The sequence below is a fragment of the Schistocerca gregaria genome, chromosome 1 (assembly GCF_023897955.1).
Source record: "Schistocerca gregaria isolate iqSchGreg1 chromosome 1, iqSchGreg1.2, whole genome shotgun sequence".
Classification (NCBI taxonomy): domain Eukaryota; kingdom Metazoa; phylum Arthropoda; class Insecta; order Orthoptera; family Acrididae; genus Schistocerca; species Schistocerca gregaria.
In genome coordinates, this window is record NC_064920.1 from 549,613,001 (window position 1) to 549,629,302 (window position 16,302).

At 43.7% G+C, this 16,302-nt stretch overlaps 1 protein-coding gene across 1 annotated transcript in view; it reads right to left on the minus strand.

The window, feature by feature from the left end:
- LOC126356037 (heat shock protein 70 B2-like) overlaps positions 1-16,302 on the minus strand; it is a 152,452-nt gene that overhangs the window by 59,027 nt on the left and 77,123 nt on the right. The window contains exon 3 of the mRNA XM_050006704.1: positions 8,006-8,389. Coding sequence (XP_049862661.1) covers positions 8,006-8,389 — 384 coding nt within the window. The remainder of the gene's footprint in view (positions 1-8,005; positions 8,390-16,302) is intronic.

The following is a 16,302-nucleotide window of genomic DNA, read 5'->3' on the forward strand; positions in this document are numbered from 1 at the left end:
GTCTTGACGACGGAATAATAATTTATCAGTTTAACATCCTCGCAATTCCATAATGTGGCCACGATTTGGGTGATGCATTGAAGATTCAAGACTTTATATTATTAATATTCAACATCCAGTATGTAAGCGGGCATAATAAAAAGAAGAACTACAGTTAGCCAGTGCGAGCAAGCTGAAAAGTCTGTCGCGGACTCACAACAAAAGAAAACCACGCGAGGAGTTTGTGTTTTTCTACTAGTTACATTGTGGCGTTGTCGTGAGCGACGGACGCCGTTCCACGTCGTACCGACTAGGACAACCATCGCTACCGAGTCGTGTGAACTCTAAGGAGACGCAGACGCCACAGCTTGGAACAAACCTCTGTTACAGACGACATTTTGAAGTCTATGTATACCGCCGCCATCATCAAAGCTTCATTAAACTATAGGGGCAAAAACAGGAAATTTCACGATATCTCACAAACAATTCCGTATTCTTTAGCCGAAATTGGTGAAGGAAAAAAGTGTTCCATTACTCAATGAACACCTCTCATAATTCAACTTGTTTCTGCAAGGCGCACTGTCGTAGAACTCCGTCAAGATGACTGCTGTACTTAATGTTTGTCTGAGGCACCATGCTGTTATAGAGTTCTTGTGTTCTGAGGTAGAGACTGTGCGAAACATTCACAAGAGCAAACGCTGTTGATCGCACTACAGTTAAGTGTTGGACAAACAGATTATCTGGTGAAAGTGGATGCGCCAATACTCGCGCCCACATGTGCAGTGCCTGACAAAGAAGCACTACACAGATTCCTGAAAATATGCACTGTATTCAAAATCTGATTCTGATTGACGAACAAAAAGCAGTGAGCGAACAATCAACGCGAATGACCGTAGGAGAAGGGAGTGTGTGCACAATACTGAAGCAGTTGAGGTTGAATAGGTACGCACCAGGTGGGTTCCCAGGAAGTTGATGGATCTCGCAAAGAAACACGCAGACACTGTTCAGTGACATTCTGTGACGTTACGACACTTCTGGAGATGCGTTCTGTGCAAGAATGTGGTGAGAGGTCAGCTAATGCTTGGCACTTAGCAAATGCCAGGAAGAGGCCATTGATTTGATTTAGACCTTATAGTATAGGATATAAAATAAAACAGCACTTTACTTTTGTCTCAAAACGATATGTGCATTTTCTTGGATGGTTATCGTCATACAAACATTTAAAACATTCAGTCTTTATGAACACTACCTTACTGCAATCAAATTTTTAATTACAAATTCACTTCATTATATTTGTGCAAAATAAAGAAGTTAATGCAGTAATTGTAATGTATGTAATGCAGTAATTGAAATGAAATATTCAAGGATCAGATATTAAATTTAAGGATCGAATTTTATTTAAAATCACGTTAAAAGAATAAAAAAGACCACAATCATTTTGATAACCATTTCAAAAAAAATTAACGTGCTCTCAGGATTGAAATCGCGCCTCTGGTTTACAAAGCTAGAACCTTAACCATTACCTACGAAGATACTGAGTCAATTCATGTTATTTTTAATGGTTTAGCGCCACAGAAGCAATTTTTTTCTTCGTATAATCACAAACAAGGATCTACCAGCGAGGATGGCTGCACTGTTTGAAACTCGGCACCGAATCCTATGCTATTTTATGAGTCGTCTCAAAAAAATCAATCCCACCCCTAGTGTATCAGTGGCAAATAACTCTTTATTGTATTCGGAAGTAAATGATTTGTAACGATAACATTTTATTATCAGATGAAATACCGACAATTTATACCAACATAGTTATATGCGTTGTACGTAAACCCTTTGTGGCACACATAAACAAAACAAGTTTATCTTATTCCTCAGCGCTTTTCATTTTCCTGTCGGGAAATTATATATGACTCTCTTAATACGTTCTTCTCTTGTTGAACAGTAATATTGTAACCTGTCAGTCCACAGCGACTGACAAAAAACATGAACCACGAAACTACAACATACTGGACAACAATTGTCCACCAACAAGAAAGCAACGTTTACTCTAAGTGATTCTTAGCAAAAGTACTGTAAGAAAAGTAAATACATTGCAGAAGAAATGAATGAGCCTAATAGTAAACTTAGAACAATAAATACGTAATACTTGAATTACTTTCTTATTGGTAATCATTGGACCCCCTACTCTAATTGATCGGGTTATTACGATTACCTCTGACAACACTAGGGGATTCCTCCGTAGTTTTGCGGTATTGTCATCTTACGACGCATAATGTGTGGTGTACCCAGCGTTCACTTTTATAAATGAGCTAAAATTGTTACTACACACTGCAGATTTAGGCATCTGTTGGTCAGTATGTAGAATACCAATCACACATAACTTGATACTTTTACACACAGGCGCGGGCCCCCTAAAACATTTGCTGGCTCTTGCTACGTGGCGAATCTGGCACTACGGGAGTTTTTGAAGCGGGAACAAAAAGCCAGTCGTGGAATAGGATAATGGAAACTCGCTCAAGAAGAAGTTCAACATAGCGCCTTCAGGAAATGCAAAATGGCTAAGCAGGGATGGATAGAGGACAAATGTTAGGATGTAGAAGCTTATCTCACTAGGGGTAAGATAGATACTGCCTACAGGAAAATTAAAGAGACCTTTGGAGAGAAGAGAACCACGTGTATGAATATCAAGAGCTCAGATGGCAACCCAGTTCTAACCAAAGAAGGGAAGGCAGAAAGGTGGAATGAGTGTATAGAAGGTTTATACAAGGGCGATGTACTTGAGGACAATATTATGGAAATGGAAGAGGATGTAGATGAAGACGAAATGGGAGATAAGATACTGTTGAAGAGTTTGACAGAGCACTGAAAGAGCTGAATCGAAACAACGCCCCCGGAGTAGACAACATTCCATTAGAACTACTGATGGTCTTGGGAGAGCCAGTCCTGACAAAACTCTACCAGCTGGTGAGCAAGATGTATGAGACAGGCGAAATACCCTCAGACTTCAAGAAGAATATAATAATTCCAATCCCAAAGAAAGCAGGTGTTGACAGATGTGAAAATTACCGAACTATCAGTTTAATAAGTCACAGCTGCAAAATACTAACGCGTTTACAGACGAATGGAAAAACGACCTCGGGAAGGATCAGTTTGGATTCCATAGAAATGTTGGAACACGTGAGGCAATATTGACCTTACGAATTATCTTAGAAGAAAGATTAAGAAAAGGCAAACCTACGTTTCTAGCATTTGTAGACTTGGAGAAAGCTTTTGACAATGTTAACTGGAATACTCTCTTTCAAATTCTAAAGGTGGCAGGGGTAAAATACAGGGAGCGAAAGGCTATTTACAATTTGTACAGAAACCAGATGGCAGTCATAAGAGTCGAGGGGCATGAAAGGGAAGCTGTGGTTGGGAAAGGAGTGAGACAGGGTTGTAGCCTCTCCCCGATGTTATTCAATCTGTATATTGAGCAAGCAGTAAAGGAAATTTAAAAAAAAATTTGGAGTAGGTATTAAAATTCATGGAGAAGAAGTAAAAACTTTAAGGTTCGCCGATGACATTGTAATTCTGTCAGAGACGGCAAAGGACTTGGAAGAGCAGTTGAACGGAATGGACAGTGTCTTGAAAGGGGATATGAGATGATCACCAACAAAAGCAAAATGAGGATAATGGAATGTAGTCAAATTAAATCGGGTGATGCTGAGGGAATTAGATTAGGAAATGATAAACTTAAAGTAGTAAAGGAGTTTTGCTATATAGGAAGTAAAATAACTGATTATGGTCGAATTAGAGAGGATATAAAATGTAGACTGGCAATGGCAAGGAAAGCGTTTCTGAATAAGAGAAATTTGTTAACATCGAATATAGATTTATGTATCAGGAAGTCGTTTCTGAAAGTATTTGTTTGGAGTGTAGCCATGTATGGAAGTGAAACATGGACGATAACTAGTTTTGACAAGAAGAGAATAGAAGTTTTCGAAATGTGGTGCTACAGAAGAATGCTGAAGATAAGGTGGATATATCACGTAACTAATGAGGAGGTATTGAATAGGATTGGGGAGAAGAGAAGTTTGTGGCACAACGTGACTAGAAGAAGGGATCGGTTGGTAGGACATGTTGTGAGGCATCAAGGGGTCACAAATTTAGCATTGGAGGGCAGCGTGGAGGGTAAAAATCGTAGAGGGAGACCAAGAGATGAATACACTAAGCAGATTCAGAAGGATGTGGGTTGCAGTAGGTACTGGGAGATGAAGAAGCTTGCACAGGATAGAGTAGCATGGAGAGCTGCATCAAACCAGTCTCAGGACTGAAGACAAAAACAACAGCAACAACAACAACGGAACCATTATCAGTTACACGCGTATGTGGCACCCCTTTACAACCTTAATGCTGGAACATGTCGCGTTCGACAAAATCGACAAAACCACGAAGTTTAGCTGTTGCATGATAACTCCCAGCCGTATGGCAGTGAGAAAACCACCAACGAGATCATGAAGCTTGGGTGTACGGAATTGAAACACCCACCGCTCAGTCAGGATCTGGATCCGTGTAATTACCTCCTCGCCTGTAAACTGGTTGAATATCTTCGCAGAATGATATTTGAAGACGATAACTCCTTTGTGAAGGCTGCTAAACAGTGGCTCAGACGTGCTGGTCCTGACTTCTACCGCGCAGACACATAGGCCTTAGTAGTTTAGCGTCGCAAGGCGTATCAAAGGAATGCATATTATATGGAAAAATTACCTTTTGTCTCTGAGGTTATATCAACATACTGTAAAAAATATCAAAGGTATGGAGAAAATTGGATGTTTAAAAAAGCGTTGTGCATTTATTTTGGAGTGACCGTCGTAATTTAGGGAAACCATGGAAAACGTAAATCTCGATGACTGTATATAAATTAGAGTCTCCAGTCTCCCAAACTCCCAAACTCGTCCAATGTACCGATTTTTCGCTTTGGGTCCAGTGCCGTATAACATCCGGGAAATCGCATTTAGTTGCTTTTTTATCGCCCGCCCTGTTGCCACAGGAAGTCCAACACGTTTCCCCGTGTACCGTCAACTGGGACCTATTCGCGTTGTATTTGGCAGTTCCTGAACTAATCAACAGAGGCACCTTTGTTTACATCACAGGCAGAAGATAATTGTTAAATTAATTTTATTTGCTTTCGGAGGAAAACTGTGAAGCCATTATAATTGCTTCAGTTAGTGAGTGCAACCACATTTTTAGTACACGTCTACTTTATGGATATACAAAATACAAATTCACTATTTTCTGTGTCAGAGTTTTGTCTCCGTGTCTTGTAGTTGACGTACTATCAAACGATTGATTTTGCGGTTGTTATCACTCGTGAATGTTTTAATATTTGTTGGCAAGGGATTCTTCATTTCTGCGAATTTTTTCCGCAGTTTATTTTGATCTGAAGCGTATTTGGAATGATCAAGATTTGCGTCGTCTCCTGGATATTCACTACATGTGGGAGAGTCTGCCACTCAAATCCTGTAGAGGTGTCGAGGGAAACATGCATGTCTCAACTTTATTCTAATCATTGGGAGATTTTTCTGACCGTACCACGGATTTGTTGGTATACCGCACAGCACTGAAGCGAACGAAAAGCCATTTTTCTGCTGGGTTACTTGTCACTCCTGTTTCCATTGATTGTACGCCTGTTTTTTTGAAACATGAAGAAAGTGGAAGCTGTGTAAATATCGGGTCTCCTTCTTTGATGCTTCCTTTCGCAAGACCATCTACTACTTCGTTATGACGAGGGCCCCTTTACCCGTTTATTAAATATGCGGATTTATTTTTATTGTTGCCTTTCATTACTAAATCCATCACATCGTAGAAACAACTTTCCACTTTCGATGCTCTAATTGCTCCAAAGCACTTCTAGAGTCAGTCAGAATTATTGTTTTGTTTCGCTTTTCAGTTCCAAAGTTAACTGCTTCTTTAATAGCTGTTACTTCTGCAATGTAAATGCTGCTTAATGGAGATAATAAAAAAATGTTTAGCTCTCTGCAGCCTAGGGCAATAATATTGGCAACCAAGTCCCAATGAGTTTGGGATTCATCAGTACACATATGTAAAAAAACTGACCATTGCTTTCCACGTAATTTATTACATCCTTATTAATTTTGACCTCTTGACGGATTCTGCCTGGTAGATGAAAAGCATAAGGTTGGCAGACAGTTGTTTCATATTCTTTACTGAACACTGGTGACGTTCCGTCTGTCCGTGTCAAATGCAACGTGAATCTGAGGCACTGGAAGTGGTATTCGTTCAGAAGATATTTAACGGCGGCTATTTTAGCATTCTCAGCATTGTCGCGTGTTGACTGGGTTTCGTCTGTGTTTTTAGTTTCGTTTTGATTAGATGGCTGTTTGGTAGTTTCAGGCACGGATCCAGGGTTGAAAGCTCGAGGGTGAGGGAGTTACAGTTCTTTTTTTTCTTTTCCAAGAAGTATTTAATAATAATTATGATAAAATTTGTAAAATGCTTTAATATAATAATGATAATAATTAGTTTACATTAATGTTTAATGTATCGCTTTAGCTTAACGAGAATAATAATTTATGCTGTAAAAAGTCGAAGAATGCACTCACCATTATTAGTCAATCGTCAAGGGCAATTTTTCGAGTCTTTTTTCGGAGAATTGCATCGTACTGAAACTGTCCGCAGGTCGTGGTCTAGTGGCTAGCGTTGCTACCTCTGGCTCACGGGGTCCCGGGTTCGATTCCCGGCCGGATTGGGGATTTTTCTCTGCCAGGGGACTGGGTGTTTGTGTTGTCCTCATCATTTCGTCATCATCATCATTTGTGACAGTGGCTAGACTGGACCAGGTAAAAATTGGGACTTTATACGTGCGCTTTCAGATCGTATAAGAATGAGAAAAATTAAAAAGGGTCAGTCTATAAGACCCACTTGTTACAAGTATACAGCATGATTCCGAGATGATATATATAACTTTTAGGGATGACAGACAAGAGATTGTCTCAATTTAAGGGAGGGGATCCTAGTTCGGAAACGAACGAGTCGAAAGTTGTAAGCGAAAATGGTTTTGATATCTCTGACAGTGAAATACTTGTGCCAGTACTGTTATTACTAAGACAGTAGATTAAACAACTTCCTGAGGTTGTAGTACGGACCAAAACAAAAACAGGTCTAGTAAACCTGGGCTCTAAAATGCATACCTTAAGGGGCTTGACTACTTGTTGATCTTCTATATTACGAAACAAATCTCTTCTACAGCAAGCTCTTTGACTTCCATATTTTTGGAGGAGATAGTATCAACCGAAACAAGAAATAACTGTCCAATAAACATGGGTTCTAAAACGCATACGTTAAGAGCTATGGGCATTTGTTTAGTAGAAGAGACGTGTTTCACTGTAGGGAAGAGTAACAAGTGCCCATAACTTTTAAGATGTACATTTTAGTGCCAATGTCTAACAGAAAGCTTTTTCTTGTTTTCGCCCATTCTGTCACCACCGAAAATTGCCTAACCTACAGTCTTAGAAACTACAGTACCGGTACACGTAGCCGGACGAGGTGGCTGAGCGGTTCTAGGTGCTACAGTCTGGAACCGCGCCACCGCTACGGTCGCAGGTTAGAATCCTGTCTCGGGCGTGGATGTGTGTGATGTCCTTAGGTTAGTTAGGTTTAAGTAGTTGTAAGTTCTAGGGGACTGATGACCGCAGAAATTAAGTCCCATAGTGCTCAGAGCCATTTGAACCATTTTGAACCGGTACATGTATTCTAGTGTCAGAAGCAGCAGAACGATTTTCGCTTATAACTTTCGACTCATCCATTTCCACACCAGGGTCCCTTGCCTCAAATTGATTTATTTACCCTCCTCCATCTTCACTCAAAGTTTGTAGCATGAGCACGGCACCATCCTGCGTGTGGAAGGAAATAGGAGGCGGTGGAGAAAGTGGCTTCAGATTCTGGGCGATGTACCTGACGGCAAAACATGTAGCGTCATTAGGAAGGATGGCCACAAACGGAGACGCAGGCACGTGGCACTGTGGCAGACCTGTATGGTGGACTCGGTGGTGGCGGACAGCTCGCGCTTGGCGCGCTCGGCGGCGGTGCGCAGGCGTCGCAGCGCGCGCGGGTTCTCGTTCACGTCGCGCTTGAACTTGCGCCGGAACTCCTCGGCCAGGTACCCCACCAGCCGGTTGTCGAAGTCCTCGCCGCCGAGGTGCGTGTCGCCCGCCGTCGACCGCACCTCGAACAGCGAGCCCTCGTCGATGGTGAGCACCGACACGTCGAACGTGCCGCCTCCCAGGTCGAAGATGAGCACGTTGCGCTCGCCCCTCAGCCCCTTGTCCAGGCCGTACGCCAGCGCTGCCGCCGTCGGCTCGTTGATGATGCGCAGCACGTTCAGACCCGCGATCGCGCCCGCGTCCTTCGTCGCCTACGGACCGGTGCGTTATCCTGTTACAATTTACACTAAAAACCTCGATTTTTTTCCTTTATTGTGTTTTCATTCCCCCGCTCCATAAGGGCAGGGGTGGGCTGCTCTTCAGCCGAGTGATACAGTTAGTAAAAAGATGAAAACAATATATATAAAACACGATAAAAAGGTGGACATAAAAACACAATAAGGGGGACAGTGAGGGTTAAAAAATACACTTACACAGATGTTCATTGTGGGACTTTAAAGTCCACATAAAGATAAAAAACAAATTTGGCGATTTGCAGAGCACATAAAATACACTGAAGTCACACGCACAAATTAAAAGTTGGCCAGTGTTAGAAAACACCAGAACGACAACACTTTAAAAGCACTGCACGAGACTGAGCACACACGACAGAGAATAAAAACTGCTAGGAGGGACCTGCCGAGGGAGGGGAGGCCTGAGAGGAGGGAAAAGAGGGGAGAGGAAGGAGCAGAGGCCGAGGGGGGCTGGAGGGGGCGAGATGAAAAGAAAGGGGATCGGGGAGCGCACAGAGGAGCAGGAGGTGGGCGGGGTGGGAGAGGGAAGGCAAGTTCGGAAGAGAGTGAAGAGATGTGGAAGGGGTGCACGGGAAAGGGAGGGGGCACAGGAGAGAGGAAAAAATGGCTCAGGGGAAGGGAAAAGGGTGGGAGAGGGAGCGCTGAGGAGGGGAAGGGGGAAGGGGGAAGGGGGAAGTGGGTTTAAACTTGGTAGGAGGGATAGATCTCAGCGAGAAGCTCAACATCTGGGAGGTCTAGGCGCTGGAAGGTACACTTTTAAAAGAGGTGGAGGTCGTGGAGATGGAAACTGAGTGGAACACAATGGTAAAGGCGCAGCAGTGGGCTGGGGCTAGAGGGGAGAGGTGATGCCAGGGGTTGGGGGAATCCAGTCTGCACATAATGTACAGGGTACGGATATGTTCAAGGAAAAGGAGAAGATGTGAGATGGGGATGAGGTCACAGAGGATCCAAGTGGAGACGCGAGGCAGATATGGAGAGTAAGGCAGAGTGCATGGCGTTCGAGGATTTGGAGGGCTTTATAGGATCTGGGTGGGATCGAAATCCATGTGATGCTGGCATCACCAATTTAACTGTGTGGCCTTGCAGATGTCTGGTTATTGGGGCAACAAATGGTCGCGTGTTTTCTACAAATGCCACCACGTGTTATTGCCCAGAGACCTTTCTTTACACAGTGGAGGAATATTTTTGTGCCACAAAGTCTCAGGTGGTTCTCTACATAAAGGGCTGGACCTTATCATATCTATATGGAGATTATCATCACTCGTGCCTTGATTTTTGGTATTACTTGCAGACTGCACATGCGGAGGTTGTGCGCTGTTCCCACTATCGCGCGTATCTTGCTAATTTTCTTAACAGTGTTTTTACCATACATCTACTAAAAGCAGGCGTGTTCCCCACGTGGTAGGCGGCCACTCGATTGGGAACAAAATATGACGCGCCGACACCTTAGACTCAGGCCGCCTGCCATCCTTTATTACTTGTGGGGTTTCCAGGTTTATGTTCCACATAAACTTTTCACCGCTAATATCTCTGGAACCACAACAGATACTGACAAACAGCTTTCACGGTGAATGTACGGCAGAGGCTCGCGACAGTAAATACTATGAGACATTCTAAGCTGTGTATGAATATTGATTTCAACACAAACTTATATTTTTATTTAAATGGTCAGCCCATATTATTCCACACGCAATCAATAAAAGAGACATCGCTATAATAATGGTATTGGTTGTATTGCAATACGTAATTTACATCCCGAGAAATTGGAACGCGAAGTTGGGGCATGAAATGAACGAAACGCGCCGCTATTGCACTTCCCGTGATGGGAGTGTGGCCCACACGTTGTTCGTAATCGCGATATAATTAACGTGCATATTCGTACTTTCACTGCTATCTCAAGGGCCGAAAGTAATAATAGGGATTCCTACTGCCAACATCGATACATACATAACGGAGTCCTTTGTGTGTATTGCATTTATCTACTTACAGACTGCAGAACAGTGCCGGCCGGTGTACACCACCCCGTTACACCGCCACGTCAACCGTTCCACCTCTGCAGTTGTGCACAGGAACGGGCTTCAATCGACGCTCTGTGTGGAAGTGACTCACTACGAAGCAAGTTGTTTTATGTGGAAGTACATACTTCTTCATGGCACCAGTGTACTGTACACAGTAATTGATGTTAGTGTTGTAATCTTGATATGAATTTTTACCTGTCCATCCGTTTTAGGCATTTGACACGGTATTCACAAACAAGGAAATGGTTGACATGATACTACTGTACGGAGAATGGTACCAAAATGACACACGTGCGGCACAGGGGTAGGCCTAGCGGTACCATAATAGACGTCGTCCAATCCGCCCTACCTTCGTGAACATTGTTAGAGGACTTCTCACGACAAGGCGGTTGTCTCCAAAAACGCAGAGACAGAGCTGAGGCGTAACACATGAAGCAGCAAAGGTAGGTGTTCTGGTGGCCGCTGCAATAAACCCTCATGCAAGTATTCGTGAAATGGAGAGGCAGATGGGAATCCCTCGAACAAGAAAAATGCATGTTCCGCACAGGCATAGGTACCGCCCATACCATATGGCGCTAAATCAAAGCCTCCGTGGTAACGACATTCACAATCGCCTGGAATACAGTCAGTGGGTTCTGCACCAAGGCCATGACTTTATACGTATGGTACCGTTTACTGATGAGGCCACGTTTACAAATCATAGGAACATCAACTTACACAGTATACACTACTGGTCAGCAGAAAGCCCACACTGGATTCGCCAGGTTGCACATCAGCGGCAGTGGAGAGTCAATGTTATTGTGCAGTATTGTAGGACATACAGGGTGTGGTAGATAAGTAATGAGACTCAGTCTAGAAAAACAAATTTATTGATCCAATTTGTACAAAACGTTAATATTCTTCAAAGTACTCGCCTTGGGCGTCGACACAACGTTGCCAGCGCGTTTTCCAAGCTTCATAGGCCCCACTGTAGTCCGTTTGAGTTATCCCAGTTAGTGCCTTCGTGACAGCATGTTGGATGTTCGGAATATCGTCGAAACGATGACCCTTCAGGCATCTTTTGACCTTCGGAAATAGGAAGAAATCAGGAGGACTCAAGTCAGGGCTGTATGGTGGCTGCGGCACAACTTCAACTCCAATTCAGGTCAAGTAGGAGGTCACGAGGAACGCTGTATGCGCCGGAGCGTTGTCGTGGTGGAGACGCCAGCGTTGAGCAAGGTCCTGTCGCTTCCGTTTGACGGCTCTGTGCAATCGCTGAAGGACTTCTTTGTAGAATTCGGCATTGACAGTCTTCCCCTGAGGGACAAACTCTTTGTGAATTAACCCCCGCTTGTCGAAAAACAGAATCAGCATTGTCTTGATGCGGGACTTTGACATTCTTGCTTTCTTCAGCCGCGGGGATGCCGGTGTGTGCCACTCCGAGCTCTGGGCTTTCGTCTCCGGGTCGTACTGGAATGTCCACTATTCGTCGCCTGTTACTACGTTGTCTAAAAAGTCTGTATTATTTTCCAAATCATTCAACATCTCACGGCAAACGTCCACTCATTGTTGCTTTTGTTCGGTGGTGAGCTCTCGGGAACCAATTTTGCGCAAACTTTCCTCATCATCAAAATCTTGCGTAACAATTTGGTGAACTGTAAATTTATTCACGGAGACCTCATCGGCGATCATTTTGAGACTTAAACAATGGTCGGAGTCCAGGAGTTCTTTCACTTTGGCCACCGTTTCATCCACACGACTTGTTGAAGGGCGTCCAGATCGTTCCATGTCTTCAACGGATTCCCTCCCGTTTTTAAATTCATTAAACCACCGGAACACTTGAGCTCTTGATAGGGAGTCTTCTTTGTAGGCCTCCGTAATCATAGCAAAAGTTTCCGAAGCAGTTTTGCCCAAGCGAAAGCAAAATTTGAATGCATACCGCTATTCTATCGAGCGATCCATCTTCAGCGTTTTCACAAGTGTCACGGGCACACAAACAACGTAATACGCGAAGCTCGACCCTCACTGCACCAGAGCTCCGACGCGACTGCGAACGGGTTCTATTGTTAGCTTAGATCCCCCACCACGTGACGTACAGGTGGAGACCGCCCTGCGAGCGACTGGGGCGCCGCGCGGCGGCCAGTCTCATTACTTATCTACCACACCCTGTATCATTTACCCGTATTTCACTGATGACACTCTTTACAGCCGGCCGCTGTGGCCGAAAGGTTCTAGGCGCTTCAGTCCGGAACCGCGCGACTGCTACAGTCGCAGGTTCGAATCCTGCCTTGGGCGTGGATGTGTGTGATGTCCTTACGTTAGTTAGGTTTAAGTAGTTCTAAGTTCTAGGGCACTGATGACCTCAGAAGTTAAGTTCCATAGTGCTCAGAGCCATTTGAACCATTTTTGAACACTCTTTACAGGCGACAGTCTGAGCAGTTCCTGAGATCTATCTTACCTGGACTGATGGGAGACCTACCCCTTCATTTGCGCCAAATGATGTGGTATCAACATGATGCATGACAGGCGCTAAACCAATAATTTCCACATCAATGGATTGGATGGGGTAGTGCCATTCTGGGATTTCTAGCACGGTCGCCAGACCTTACCCCCCATGGACTTCTTTCTCTAGGGATATGTGAAAGATGTGGTTATCAACAGGTCCAAACAACAATGGCCTGCACGAAAGCCCGTATCACCGCTGCACGTGCTACAAAAACACCACAAACACTAACTGCCGTGTGTGGATCGGTGATGAAGCGCGAACAGCGGTGTTGCCAAGCAAATGGCGCTCTCTTCGAACATGCTGTGAGACATGTGATTGCCCACAGGCATACACTTTATGTTCCGGGAGATCAAAAAGTCAGTATAAATTAGAAAACTGAATAAATCACGGAATAATGTAGAGAGAGAGGTACAAAGTGACACACATGCTTGGAATGCTATGGGGTTTTATTAAAGCCAAAAAAATACAAAAATACAAAAAATGTCCGACAGATGGCGCTTCATCTGATCAGAATAGCAATAATTAGCATAACAAAGTAAGACGAAGCAAAGATGATGTTCTTTACAGGAAATGTTCAATATGTCCACCATCATTCCTCAACAACAGCTGTAGTCGAGGAATAATGTTGTGAACAGCACTGTAAAGCATGTCCGGAATTATGGTGAGGCGTTGGCGTCGGATGTTGTCTTTCAGCATCCCTAGAGATGTCACGTCGATCACGATGCACTTGCGACTTCAGGTAACCCCAAAGCCAATAATCGCACAGACTGAGGTCTGGGGACCTGGGAGGCCAAGCATGAGGAAAGTGGCAACTGAGCACACGATCATCACTAAACGACGCGCGCAAGAGATCTTTCACGCGTCTAGCAATATGGGGTGGTTCTAATAAAACCCCATGTCATTTCAAGCATGTGTGTCAATTTTTACCTCTCTATCTACATTATTCCGTGGTTTATTACGTTTTCAAATTTATACTGACTTTTTGATCACCCGGTATTACGGAGAAGACCTATGCTTGTTTCGTTTCTATTATCGCACGTTAATGTATTCGTTACACCATCTGCAACGGTTCAATTGTGTCTCAGTCATTAAAGATGTTCAGTGACATCTCCTGCACGTGGCATGTCCCACTGTGTAATTGATGTACAACTACGTACAAATAGCATATATCCCTCTGTACAGCCCTTAGACAGCCATTAATTTGGTTTATTGTGGCCGGTTGTTATCGGCATTACGTTACCATTATGTCCATTGCAGTACTGTCGATAGCTTCAATAAAGCACGTGCAAGTAAACCGCGTCCTTATTTTCATTGTGGTGGCTGCACATCCTATGTTTCCCACACGCACTAAGAGTGTACGTAGCAATACGTGAGTACAGCATTATTCCCATCGTAGAACGTCAATCACCTTGTAATTACGACCAGCGCGAGGGTCACGCTTGCATCGCAGGAAGTACAGCAGCGGCGCAGTTCGTTCATTTCACACAACTTGGCGTTCCAATTCTTCGGGATGCAACAATCCCATTACTGTTTTCATTTCTCATGTTACTGATTGCGTGTGGAATAATTTGGGGTGTCCATTTAAAAAAATATGTTTTTTGTTGAAACCAGTATTTGCACACGGTTTAGAGTGTCCCATAGTATTTATTTGCGTGAGCCCCTGCCGTACATTCATACCCGTGAAAGCCGTTGTCAATATCTATTGTGGTTCCAGAGATCAGGTAAAAATGAGTGTGTCAGGGTGTAGCACAGCGATGAGAATGGGGGAGCACCGGGTCCAGGCCTCGAGATTCGATCCCCGACCCCCTTGTTGTCCTCCAGCCTGTAGGTGACTGTGAGCCTAATAAAATAAATAAATAAAAGAAAAAACTTTAAAAAAATTAAAAAAGTAATGGCTAATGGTCGCTGCTTGTGGTTTTTGTGCCACGTGTTTGAAACCCAATTATTGCTTTTAGTTCCTTTAAGCTTTTTTTCATTTATCTGCCCCGCGCGGCTTTATCGATTAGTATTAGTAGTGAAAGGTTATTAGATAAATGTTTCTTATCAAATTAAGGGATACAAGGGCGTTATATTAACTGTAAAACTGGGTTTCACAATAAGTGGCATACGTTTATTATGTAGGTAATATACAGCGTGTCTCACCTTAGAGGCGTTAGGCGCAGTTTCTCTGATGTTTCAGCAGATATTTGCAATTTCGTTTTTGCGTCTGTAGCTGGAGTCAGCCCAAACAAATAATGCTGGCCAGCTTTTTCTCAAGACACCCAGTGTCGACAGACATTATAAACAAAATTATTTTGAAAGTGGAATTTTACGTGCCCATTCCGTAAAGCGGTCGGAGATTAGTCTAGTGCGATTTTTGTTTTATCCATTATTATTAACCACGACAGTAAAACACGAAGAAAAACCAGTTCTCCAGCGACGACAGCGCCGCCTGGACCCCGCGCTGACTAGTACCATCGTGAAGAGCCGGTCATTGTGGCCGAGCGGTTCTAGGCGCTTCAGTACGGAACCGCGCTGCTGCTGCCGTCGCAGGTTCGAATCCTGCGTCGGGCGTGGATGTGTGTGATGTTAGTTAGGTTTAAGTAGTTCTAAGTGTATGGGACTGATGACCCCAGATGTTATGTCCCATAGTGCTTAGTGCCATTTTAAACCATCGTGCAGACTTGCACTGCTAAGTCGCTGCTTGGGTACTGGTTGTTCTTCGTGTTTTACTGTTCCTATTAATACTAATCGATAAAGCCGCGCGGGGGGCGCCTTGTCACGGTTCGCGCGGCTACCCCCGTCGGAGGTTCGAGTCCTCCCTCGGGCATGGTTTTCTGTGTTTTCCTTAGCGTAAGTTAGTTTAAGTTAGATTAAGTAGCGTGTAAGCTTAGGGACCGATGATCTCAGTAGTTTGGTCCAGTAGGATCTTATCACAAATTTCCAGATAATCGATAAAACAAATATCGCACTAGACTAGTCTGCGACTGCTCTACACTCTACAGCTCCCTGTAGTAGCATGGAAGTTATTCCCTGATTTCTTGACAGATGTCCTGTCATCCTGTCCCTTCTTGTCTGGAGTCACAATCTTTTTAAATTCTCATATTCTTATATTTCATTCTTTTATCAATTCTTAATTCTTATATTTTATTCTTGTGACTATTGCTCAGAAAGATTTCGTGCATTCCATTGGATCATACCAATGGTACAACATTCGAAACACAGTTATTCTGGACAACACGAACATCACGCGAAGGCAGGTTTGCCATTGTGACATTTCTTCATAGGAATCTTACTCGGGAAAGAAAAATCGTCAACATTGGTGGCGACTTCACGCGTCGGCATTAGTTTCGTGGCAAACCATGCATAATGGATCACTTTCTCGAAAG